The sequence below is a fragment of the Pseudopodoces humilis genome, chromosome 23 (assembly GCF_049639895.1).
Source record: "Pseudopodoces humilis isolate 2021_Gansu_Grassland_sample_001 chromosome 23, ASM4963989v1, whole genome shotgun sequence".
In the NCBI taxonomy this organism is placed as follows: domain Eukaryota; kingdom Metazoa; phylum Chordata; class Aves; order Passeriformes; family Paridae; genus Pseudopodoces; species Pseudopodoces humilis.
Window position 1 is genome coordinate 643,381 of NC_142222.1, and position 12,084 is coordinate 655,464.

Consider the following 12,084-nt stretch of genomic DNA (forward strand, 5'->3'; position numbering starts at 1 on the left):
CTTTGAACTGTTCCTGAGGAATGTCCATTCAGGAGTGTCATAATCTGAGAGCTGAATCCTTTTGTGGGCTTTATTAGGATGGAATGCCAGGCTGATGAGGGAAACCATTCCAAGTGTCAGTGACACCAGGAGTGCACAAACTATATATATCTAACACAGGTGTGAACTCAAGCCTCATGTTGAAGTGCAAATAGATACATTTTGTGTATGTCTTTAACACTTCAGTATGGAAATGCTGCCCTTTCCAAAGCCTGGGGAAAGCTTCAACTTTTACACAGTGAAGTCTAAAACGTACCAGTAGTGCTGGAGCAGCTTCATGGGGCCTGTCACCTCACCAGGCTCCAGATCAAAACCAACCCCAACCACTGAACTCCTACCTGTAGTTGTAATTTCTGCTTGGATTTACTCTGTGAACTCTAGTGGTCACTGTAAGTTCCTTCAGCCATTCCTTGAAGAAGACTGAATGCATTTTAATGCGTTTAGTTATTTATTTCCATACCAGAAGTGATTTTAGAGAAGAAAGAAATTTCCAACTCCTTGGTTACAATTTCTGAAGTACTTCAGAATCCTCTAGGCAGTACTCCTGGTTGTCAAGGGTAACTTTAAGCATTCATAAATCCAGATTTTGGCACATTTATCATTGATCAGACATTTATAATTAATCAAAATGAAGCAGAGCAAAGCCAGTGGAGATTTTAAAGGAAGGGGCAAGGAAGTTAACAACCATGATATGATTTGAAATGCTTCAGAAGAACAGCTTTGCAAATCTGTGTGTAATGTGTTGGGGATTCTTCAAAATATGTGGTTGGAAGACATTATTTCCTATTTGAGTGGTTTCCAAGCAGTCATCTTGGAAAAAGGGACCTTGGAAGAACAGTATCAGCTGCAGAGCGTGAGTGAGTGAGTGAGTGAGTGAGTGAGTGAGTGAGTGAGTGAGTGAGTGAACGTGTGTTCCCTCTGAGTTAAACATCAAAGGGTTAAAAGTCCATTTTCCTGGGAGAGTGGCCTTGCACAGACCCAACCCCAGGCTGGCCCAGGTCCCTGCCAGAGCAGTGTGTGGTCAAAGCAGGGCTGTGCACTCCAGCCAATTCCATTTTTCCTTGCAGCAGCCAGGGCTCGGGGAAGAGCTGCTGCAGCCAACACGAGGGAGACGTTTGTCCCAGAGGACTCCGCCAGCGTAGGGTCGGAACCAAATGCAGCACAGATGTGGTGTGTACACCTTCCAGAGCCAGCTACTTCCTTTTCCTCTTCTCCACGTGTTTGTAGTGGGGGTTGCAGAGCATGGTGAACAGGAGCAGCAGCGGGATCAGCAGGTAGGGCAGGTAGATGGAGAGCAGCACCAGGCGCTCACGCAGCGTCTGAGGGCCCGCATGCTCCGACTTGGAGAAGTCATGGAACAGGATGTGGGCCAGGATGGCAAACAGAGTGGTGGCTACGTGGGTGGAGTAGATAATGGAAGGAGTCCTGATCCATCTGCAGCCACCTGCAGAAGCAAAAAGGAAATAATACTTAAGTATTTTGAAACAACCAGAATTCTGAGGCTTGTGACAGAACACTGACTGCTGCCTCTCTGCCAGGGTAAGCCATCACTCAGATTGAATAGGGAGCAGAAATAACCCTCAGTACTAGTAGGAACCAAGGAAATTTCTCTCCCCGATAGCAATTTAGAACAAAGGGGCGATCCCAATAGTTTTAAAGTAACAAAAGGAGTACACAGGCTTGATCCAGACCTTTAGCTGCCCTGGAAATTAGCCAGATGTCAAATGCTGATGCTGGTTACACAAATGGCTGCACCTGACAAGGGCCTGTAGTTATAAGGTTTTGTTCCTGACAAACTTTATTCTGTGCTGCTTTCTCAGGCAGAACACTCGCAAGGGCCCTAGCAGCCTGGCCCTCCACAGTACACCCCTCAAACCCCCTAATCATGATAGGGAAACGTTCTCTGCTGCAGCAGCAGCAGGTGTCCTACAAAAATGCCCCCAGGATACATCCTCAATCACCCCGGTTTCCCCCCACCTTTCAGGAAGGCGTAGGCGGCGATGGGGAAGAAGGGCAGCTGGAGAAAAGCTTCACAGTAGATGAACGCCTTGAACCACTCTGGGGGCTGCAGCATCATGGGGTCCCTGAAGGCAGTTGCATATTGCTGCAACAGGTCTGTCAGCTGAAAAAATCCAAACCCCAAAACAACAGTCAGTCACTGAGCATCCACTACTGCAGGGCAAAGCTCGTGATTCTCGATGGGATGAGGCCAGCAGGGTGGGAGTCCCTGGTCCTGAGCAGGGCTGGGGGCTCATTCTCGGGGCTGCTGCAGGGGAACAACTCAGCACCAGGATTTGGGCTCTGTCCGTTGCAATTGGTTTCCCTGACAGAAATGTAAACTCCAGCATGGCTGTACGGTGGACTTTGACCTGAGAGATATGCATTGAGATTTGCTGGTTAACTATTAATTGAAAAAAGTTCCTATAGTGGAGTACTCCTACAGGCAATTCCGATGGCAAAAACCAAATCACCAGTTGTAAAGCTCAAACAGGAGGTGACAGCCAACCACACCCTGACGATGAGGGCTGAACTAATTATCTGCCACCCAACCGTTATTTTAATTGATTTTATGATGTTCATTTTCTTCCATTATTTTGTTCAAAACCCAGCAAACCAGAGATTTTTACTAATAAATTCGGCCGCTGGCAGGCGTGCTCCTGCAGCGGCAACAATTCCCTGTTGCGTTTTAGGCAGGAATTTGAGGAAAACTCGGGATGGGAGAATGGCCGGGGCCGCAGGAGCCACGTCCCGAGCACGTGGCGCCGGCCCCGCTCTGCCGCAGCCTCAGGGCGCCGGTGCCGAGGGCGACAGAGGGACAGCGAGGCCATTCCCAGGGAAAGGATGTCCTTATGGCAGTTGTGAAACACCGTCAGCCCGCTCTGGGCAGAGGAACATCCCCCCTGCCATTCCCGGGGGGAGCAGTGACCCCGCACTCGTTCCCCGGGGGCCTCCCCGGAACGGGGACACGGAGCGGCCGCATCCCGGTCACGGCTTCCAGCAGCAGCATCAGCCACAGACCGACCGCGCGGATGAAGCTTCCCTCTCCCATTCCCGTTCCCTCTCCCATTCCCGTTCCCTCTCCCATTCCCGCTCCCCTTCCCGTTCCCATTTCCATTCCCGTTCCCGCTCCTCCCCAATGAATGACCCGGCTGTGAGTCATCTCGTGGGCATCAGCAGCGCTTCGCTTCCAGACGCTCTTCCACACATTCACTGCAGTTTCTCTCCCCCCCCGGCGTCTCCACACACGAGATTGGCCGAAGGCCGCCCCTGGCCCCACCGAACCGGCGGATGCCCCGCACGCATTCGCGGAACGAGCCCCGGCCCGAGCCCCGGCGCGCTCCCCGGCCCCACTCACGGCCCGCGGCGCGATCCCGGCGGGCAGCAGCGGCTGGAGGTCGATGAGCGCCGTGATCGGGATGTGCGAGAGGAAATAGAGGGCGAAGAGCCGCTCCCGCCACCTCGGAGCCGCCGCCATCGCCGCGCTCGGCCCCGCCCCCCGCGCTGCCCCCGCCCCCGCCTCGCCCGCCAGCGGCCACGTCCCGCGACCCCGCCCTGCCTGGCCCCGCCCATCGACCCCGCCTGGCCCCGCCCCGCCCGGCCCCGCCCATCGGCCCCGCCTGGCCCCGCCCCGCCCATCGGCCCCGCCTGGCCCCGCCCATCGGCCCCGCCCGGCCCCGCCCATCGGCCCCGCCCATCGGCCCCGCCCATCGGCCCCGCCCATCGGCCCCGCCCCGCCTGGCCCCGCCACCGCGCCTTTTCCCGTTCTTCCCCTTTTCCCGTTCTGTCCCCGCCCTTTCTCCTTTATCCGGCGCTGCCGGCAGCCGCGCCCTCGCCAGCCCGGCTCTTGTCCCCCTTGGTCCCGCACCTCGGGCCAAGCCATTTCTTCCCCGGAGGCGTTGATCCCGAGTTCCAGAGCCCAAGGGCTGCCCGCGTCCCGGTACAGCCCGGCCAGGCACGGCAGGCTCCGACTGCCCCGTTGCTGAGCCGGGTCCCGGTGCCCCCGGGCGACGCCAGCACTGCAGGACCCGCCCCAAGCGGGACCGGCACCTCCCGGCCCGTTACACCGGGGGGAGAACGGGAAACCTCACCAAGACCGAGCAGGCAGGAAAGAATGACGCCAGCACCGCGTTTTCAAATGTCACATTTAATGTTTTCACCACTGTACTCCAAATCTACATTTTACAAAGTGACCAGCAAGTGTGCCACATTAACTGACCAACCTCTGAGATTTTACCTTTCATACCAGTGTCTTCTGGGGCTCGATAATTAAACACGTTTCTCATTCAAGTGAATTGAAATGCTTCAGTTGGTTTTATTCTGAGGAGCCTCATAAAAAACAAAGATATTGCACCATCTTTGTTCAGTTATTCAATGTTTGTCTCTTTCACAGCAAATAATTACTTCATTGAAGTTAAAACTTCCAAACATAACTTACTAATAGTCTCCAATTCCAGCTCAGATCACTCTTGTTGAAAATACTCTGCTAAATACAGATAACTTACAATAACTTTAACAGTTAATTGTCCATAACAAACACCATGGTTTCTCTCCAGACCAAGGCTCAAATTTTAAGACCACCTTTTAGTATTCCTTTGTACAGGTGAAAAACAGTCTTCGATTTTCTAGTCTTGTTTTAAATACAAAAGTTGGAAGGGACATTCAAGTTTCAAGTCTCCACACTAAACTTAAAAAAAAAAAAAATCATGTGGAGGTAAACAAACCAAGTTGTATACTCCAGGAGGTAGAGGCCTTCAATTTGTGTTCATATATACATATGCACAGAATTCAGTGTTCCAACAGAAAAAGAATTAGCGAAAAAGTAATAAAAGTTATTTACTACTGTGACATTTCAAGACTTCCACAGCTTTGCCTAAAGACACGAACACAATTAAGAGAATTCCCTATGTGCTTTTTTTTTGTCCTTTTCTTTTTTTTTTTTTTTTTTTTTTTCTCAACTGTCCAGTGCAGGAAAAAGTTCTCACAAAATTTCACAGACCTAAAATGTGCAAGCTAGTTTCTCTCTATACAGCAAGGATGTCAGGGATCTCTGAAATTAGCCCATAAATGGAATTATTTACACACATAGAAGATGCATGCTGGGGGATTTTATGTAAGAAAGAGCAGAAAAACTTCTAATAAAAATAGATTAAATATATATATATATTTATACTGGGTAAGGAAACAGAAGTTTAGTCTCTCCTAGTCACAAACTCATTCTCTCTACTCACAACATTTGATTTTAGAACAGCACACATCACCATCACAGCTCTAGTGAGAAGCTATTTATAGGGTTGGGCATTAGGGGACATGGCCACTTCCCATGGCCACGGCCACCCAAAGGGACTTCATGATTGGTCGCAGTCAAGTTTTCTGTATTCCTTAGTTTTAGAAAACCCAAAATCTTCAGGAATGGCTCAATATCAAAATGTATGTCTATCTGTTTGTACAATCTCACTTCAATAAAAAAAAAGGGAAAAAAAATAAAATTAAAAAAAAAAACCTCCCCAAATTTGGTTCAATTCTGTTTGTTCTGAGCTGAGCCATCACAGCTGCACTAGAATTCATAAAACACGTGCAACTCTGGGTAAAATATTTTCTTCTAAAAGCACAACCACTTTACAAGATTAAAAGTCTAGTACATTTCTAAGTATTATTCATATTGTACAAGTAGTGGTTGTTAATTTAAAACTTCATTAGTAAAATTACAGTACAAGCATGATTAACCTCCAGAATTGCAAATCCCAGACTCCAGTGGAAAGCTACATTACATCTTCAGTAGTACAGGGTGCTCCGGTCACTCCCACACCAACGGCGACGGCGGCATCTCGGAGGGCTGGGCGACCGTGGAGCTGCACAGGGGACACAGACATCAGAGCTCACTCGCAGGGCTCACAGCCACAGCCCTGCTGCTCAGGGGGACCCAACAGCCCGGGGACAGCAAAACCCCAAAGCCAACCCAAGCCTGCCAACAGCAACCAGCACTGACCGCAAACATTCCTTTACCTGCCCTCAGTCACTGCTTCTGGTGCCTTCACCATGCAGCTCTACAATCAAAACTACCCAATCTTCCCAATTTCAGTTTCAGTCTGACTTCTGGTCTTTCGCACAAAAACATTACTTGAAACTCTTGCACGTTTTACTTAAATTCTAGAAGAATTCATAAAAACAGTTCACAAGGATTTTATCTATGGGGCCCTTCCTACTCTCAGGAACTGAAAACCTAAAACATTCTGGATGTGTGAATTCTGTACTAGTAATAAATGGGAATTAATATCAGATGTGATTACATACAGTTACCTAATAAAGCTCTTAAAAGCAGCAGACTGAGGGTTGATGCAGAGAGGCACTCTGTTTCCTTTCTGCTGTTCCAAAATGAACTGATGAATTATTTCTGTACACAGGAGAAAAATACAAAACAACACAGCATTAACACTTCTGGCTTCAGTAAAATGCAATGTCAACACTGGAGGGAAACAGATCTTCCCTTACTGAGAGTACATTTTAGTGAGGATAAGAGCTCCAGCTTCCCTAAATCTGACTACTCGGCTTCAGCTCCTGGCTGCTGCTGCCCCTTTCTGCAGGACAGCTGTGGAGGTCACACCTCACAGCCCCAAAATGCCACACAGTGAGTTCACCTTCCCCCAGGGCCATCCCTCAGCAAAAGGATCAGGAATAGAGCACCAGGGATGGGCGCTGGTGAGGTTTGAAACCCACAGATTTCAGCAGGTCAGCTTGTGCTTGCACCATTGCCTTATCTCAGAACACTTACAATTCTGTTCTTTTGGTGAAAATAAATTTCCAGTGTCTACTATGGAAAAATACCTAAAAGAAACCAGCACTGGGGTCACTGTGTGAATCCAGAGCACAAATCCCAACTCCATGCCATGTCCCCCCTGCTGCAGGGGGACAACTGCACGTGCAAGATTAACTCCTGCTCACCTTTAACCTGCCGAACAGAACTGAGGTTCTTCTCAAAAGTGTCATCGAATTTGGGATTAGTGATGGGTTCAAAATCACTGGTATAAACTCTGCCAGTCGAAGTGGAGAAACAACATTTGCACATACAGGTGTGGTACCGCAACCGCCCCTCGTCCAGGTAGGGGTGAGCTAAGGCATCCTTAGCAGATATCCTTTTGGACTGGCAACAGCAAGGAAAGGGAAGAGAGCAAGAGTGAGGGTATTTTCAGAGCTACTGAAACTACTCATCGATTAATGCTCAGTTGTTTTATAAACCCACAGTGGTGTGAAAGGAGGGGCTTGTGTCAGGCACTGCCAGAGCTGCCACTAGAGGGGAGCTGAGGCCCATGAACCAGCCTGGCTGGGTGGCACCGACCTCCCCACTCACGGCCACCACATGGCTTGTAGGAACATGCTTTTCAACGCATTTTTTTTCTCCAGATAATCTTACAATTATGACTCCTGCAATAAATCAAAACAAGATGGGAAAAACAGCATTCTAAGTGTTGAGGGAGTCAGAAAGGATTTTTTTTTTTTTTTTTTAATTTGGTTATGGTTTAACATTTCCATGGTTCTGTTCAGCAAAGCAATCTTAAGGTTTTAAAAAAATACACTCCAAAGGCAGTGCTTCTAAATGCTTCTTCAACCCCCAGACTCCTCCTTTGCACTGCAGGCACTCTGTTATACATTTGCAATGTTGGGGGGGTTCTTTGGGAATGAAATAATTAAGATTATCGATTCCAATATCAGATTTTCTCATGACAATTCTCTACAATGTCCCAAGAAATGAAATCCAAAATCCACAGCAGCACATTTTTATTAGAAAAACAGATGCTCAGTGGAAAAATGATCCTGCTCTGTGATTGGGGATGCAGGAGGAATTTTTTGTGTTTTGCAAGACCAGGAACACCCCCGTGTCCCTAATTAGAACTGCATCAAAGTAGCTGATGTTCTGCTACCTACACCCAGCTCGGAAAAGAGCATGACTCATGCACAGCCTCATCCTTCCCACTGCCGAAGCTTCCTTCCCAGGACCACTCGGTTTGAAACGTGAAACCCCCATTCCAAGGGGAACTGATTGGCCAATTGTACGATATTTTTACATTTTTTATGGACTAAAAGTACTGCAATACCAGCAGAAGGAAACCAGCTAAAGCAGTCCCTGACTTAAAACACTTCAATTTAAGCACCAGACAACAAAAACTGTTCAAACCAGAAGTGTAAGAGATGATTTTCAGTCCTACTTACTGGATCAAAGACCAACATCCTGCAAAGGAGATGAACTGCTTCATGTGTAGCTTGACTGGAGAGTGTATACAGGACAGGAAGGGATGGCTGTAGGGGGAATGGGAGGAAGAGAAGCACAGAGTGTCCTGTCAGATCCATCACCAGGAAAACCCTGCTTCCGCACACGCTATTCCACAGTCAGCAAGGACAAACTCCTTGTTAAAGGGGACAAGTGGGACCTAACATTTTCCAGCATGACAACCCCCATTACAAAGCCCAGCAACTGTAATAAAGGTCTAATTTATCACTGTTTCCCTTAGTTCAGATGTAATCCCTAGAAAAACCTGCTTTTATTTATGTATTTTCTATAGAGACACCACTCCCAGCTGTAGCTGCTCTGGGGTTTGATTAACTCCATTATTCATTTTTTAATCTCAGTCCCTCCCAAATTATGGATTTCTTTGCTTTTCCTTGCCCAGGCAATCCACAGCTGACTGACAGTGACAGAAGGACTGTACTGGATGTCATGGTAGCTGTAAATTTCCCAGTATAAATAAGAATTACACCTCCACAGTGACATCAGTCAAAGTTAACCCTGAACTGCCGCAGAGAGCCCTGAGCACTTCCCAGCCCTGGTTTCCCAGGGCAGCCTATGGAACATAAAGCTGCAGTGTTTGGTAACTCTCCTCCTCCTGGCTTGCTCTCCCACAGCAGGAGGGATCTCAACAGGCAGGGGACGGACTCCACATGTTTTCCTTTGGGAAAGGGGTCAGCAGGGACAGGGACAGCTCATTCACCCTGGGGCTGCCAGGGGCACAATTCACTTGAACTCCCTTGACAAAGTCTAAGGAGTATGTAAATACCCATTTTGCCAGCACACAGTGAGGCAGGGGGGGTTTAATCAGAAACTTCTCGCATTAATCTATTTTTACATGGAGCAGCAAAATGCCTCACCCCTCTCTCCCACTGTGCTCACCTACGGCGAGTAAAAATAGTTGGTGTGACAAAGCAATCGCCCGTTTCTAACTTGGGTTTCTCTCCCTATTAGTCTAATTAGGGAACCAGTAACATTTAACCATTTACAACCAGCAAAAGCTCCATTTCAGAACATGAAAAGGCAGGAATTTGCACTCAAACATGAAGTATGCTTCAAGTTGAAAACAAAAGTACCATTAATCACCTGGATGATCCACATCCCCTGGTTCCAAGGTGTATTGAGCACACCAGATTCCATGGCACACCATGGAGAAGGAGTATTGTTTTCCCCAACATACACAGAACTAACTCAGAGTGTATTTCTTACAACTTTGTGGCTATAGGACATTAAATCTGTAGTGGAAACTTTTTATACCATTTCACCTCACTTGCTTTTTAGGATTCCCACCATCCTGTGGGTCATAAGACACTGGGTTTAGGAGTCACAACTCTTCTAGCACATGATAGCAGAAAAATATACTTGACTTAAAACTGGTAGAGAAAATCTGAAGGAAATCCTCCCATTATTAATGCTCAAATTAAAAAATCCTGTCATGAAATGGAACAGCGACAACTTTATGTAGTGGATCCAAAGTGTCAGGGAGGCAGAACTCCCACATGTCAATAATAAAGCAGATGCAATGCTCATTTCTATGGTAACTACTATTGTAGTGAGCAGATGTGAGAAATTACTTCAACATGCAGAAAATAATGATGCAAACTTAACTACTGGAGCAAGTACAGGCCAGTATTTTTGTTAATTTTGTTAGCAATCATAAAATGACCCTATTGGAGGGCCACAGAGCCTTAGCCCTGCACTAAAGATGTCTGCACAAGCATTTCTTTGTATCTGTTAACACTATATTGCATTTGCCCTTTTTACTGCCCAGTCAGCACAATCACTCCATCCTGCCTTTTTCCTTTGGTTTGGTGTCTTTTTTACAACTAACTTTTACTCCAGTAGTGTGGAATGCTGTGTCTCAGCTTTCAGCCTCTTGTTGGGCCTTCCTGAGCAGTTCAGGTCTGAGCTCAGGTGTGCTGAGACCCAGCTCACCCTCTGGGCTTGGGGCACTGGAGGTTCTTCCCTCGGCTCTGGGCAATTCTAACACTCCTGATCCTGGCAGTGCAGCAGCCCTCCAGGGCTTTCTGAATTGTACTGTCAATTTTAATTGATGTCTCTTGCCAGTACTAACACTTAAAGTGATTAAAAAAAAAAATCTTCATTCAGAGTAGCTATCAAAACACTGTCACCTCAAGAAGAGAGAACTTTCATCTGGGTCATCCAGACCACCAATACCCCCAGGGCAAAAGCCAGGAATGCCCCTGACTAGTGAAAAGCCCCCTTGTCTCCACAGCAGTCAAACTCACGACACATCAACGCCGTCCCTGAGCACCACAACCACCCGTGGGTCAACTCAGCCCCACTCCCAGGCACAGACAGATGTGAGACCAAGCATCCAAGCTGAGTATTTTCAACCAGCAGGCCATGGAAACTTAGTAAGCATGTGAAAGCCTGAGTCCTGCCCAGAGGAAGCCCTGCCTGGTGAGGCTGGGTGGCCGGAGCCAGCCCTGGCAGTACCTGTTTATGAGGACCCCTGAGTATGTGTGCCTTGGCGCCTTCACAAGCCGTCCTCATCGCCTCCAGCGACGGCGTGCCCAGCAGGTCTGTGATCAGATCCAGCTGCATGACAGAGCACACAGGACACAGCTCAGACAGGGGATGCATTCCACTACAACAGCACATTCCCAAGCTAACACAAACTAACACCCTGTCGCTGTTCCCTGGGAGCAGAGCCCGACCCCCCTGGCTGTCTCCTCCAGTCAGGGAGTTGTGCAGAGCCAGAAGGTCCCACCTGAGCTCCTTTTCTCCAGGCTGAGCCCCTTTCCAGCTCCATCAGCCTCTCCTGGGGCTCCAGCCCCTTCCCAGCTCCATTCCCTGCCCTGGGCACGCTCCAGCCCCTGCAGGTCTCCCCTGAGTGCACCACTGCCTCCAGGAGCAGGTGCAGCAGGGAGTGCTGGCAGGGAGAGGTGAGGATGGATACCTGCTGGATGGGACTCTGTGCCTGGAACAATATCCTTCTGCCAAGCAGCTCTGCAAAGATGCAGCCAACAGACCAGATGTCGATGGCATTGCTGTAGTGCCGGCTGCCCATCAGGATCTCCGGAGCGCGGTAATACTGAGTGACAACTTCCTGAGTCATGTGCCGGGATTCGTCTAACTCTTCCACCCTGGCCAATCCAAAATCACAAATCTAAATTGAGAAGGTAAATAAAAAAATTAAAATAACCAAAACACCTTCTGCATTTCAAATAGGCAACCTTCTGGGAAGGAGGCAGGGAATCCCCAACCAGCATTTAAATACATCAGATAATCTGCTGCAACTGCGTAAGTCAGGGGAGAGGGGACAGGAGGAAATTACATTGCTTTGTTACACTGACATTTAAACTTCCTACAATTTGATTTGAAATCACAGTATATTTTAAGTTGGCATTATAATATTTATAATCTGAAAGATTAAAAAGATTTGCACTACAAAAAAACCTAACCTCTGGGTATGGAGCATTTCAACTCAAACAAACTTCATTTGCTCATGACATGTCTCAAAATATTAAAGATTTGGCTCTACTCATTTGGGCTTGGAGAATTGTTAAAAATGTCTTGAACTAGAGTGTTAAGAAAAGAGACCAAACTTTGCCAATTAGAATTCTTAGCAAATCCCTGTAAACAACACTGATTTTTTGTGTTTGGCACAGCTGTACAACACACCTCAGTCCTCCAAAATTCCATATACCCAAGGACAATGGAAGGGCCTCAGGCATTGGTGTTGTCTTCCCCTGAGGAGCACAGGGACACTGAGGCACCCCAAGCACCCCCTGCCCTCCCAG

The 12,084-nt window shown here is 48.0% G+C and overlaps 2 protein-coding genes across 5 annotated transcripts in view; both read right to left on the minus strand.

The window, feature by feature from the left end:
* Positions 1 to 468: 468 nt before the first annotated feature.
* Positions 469 to 3,534, minus strand: TMEM97 (transmembrane protein 97). Its single transcript, XM_088066101.1, has 3 exons — positions 3,395 to 3,534; positions 2,017 to 2,161; positions 469 to 1,483 (listed from the first exon to the last, which is right to left on the minus strand). The coding sequence occupies exons 1-3, from the start codon at positions 3,512 to 3,514 to the stop codon at positions 1,233 to 1,235; spliced, it is 516 nt and encodes a 171-aa protein (XP_087922227.1). The 5' UTR covers positions 3,515 to 3,534; the 3' UTR covers positions 469 to 1,232.
* Positions 3,535 to 4,167: 633 nt separating this feature from the next.
* The window catches only part of NLK (nemo like kinase), a 36,070-nt gene continuing 28,153 nt past the window's right edge, over positions 4,168 to 12,084 (minus strand). For 3 of the 4 annotated variants that reach the window (XM_088066263.1, XM_088066261.1, XM_088066262.1), the window contains 6 exons: positions 11,241 to 11,450; positions 10,778 to 10,879; positions 8,245 to 8,331; positions 6,979 to 7,177; positions 6,337 to 6,430; positions 4,168 to 5,888 (listed from right to left, as the gene is read on the minus strand). In XM_088066263.1, the coding sequence (XP_087922389.1) occupies positions 5,834 to 5,888; positions 6,337 to 6,430; positions 6,979 to 7,177; positions 8,245 to 8,331; positions 10,778 to 10,879; positions 11,241 to 11,450 (747 nt within the window). In that variant the 3' untranslated portion in view covers positions 4,168 to 5,833. Of the gene's footprint in view, positions 5,889 to 6,330; positions 6,431 to 6,978; positions 7,178 to 8,244; positions 8,332 to 10,777; positions 10,880 to 11,240; positions 11,451 to 12,084 lie in introns of all 4 variants that reach the window. The other variant, XM_088066264.1, reaches the window with a different exon arrangement.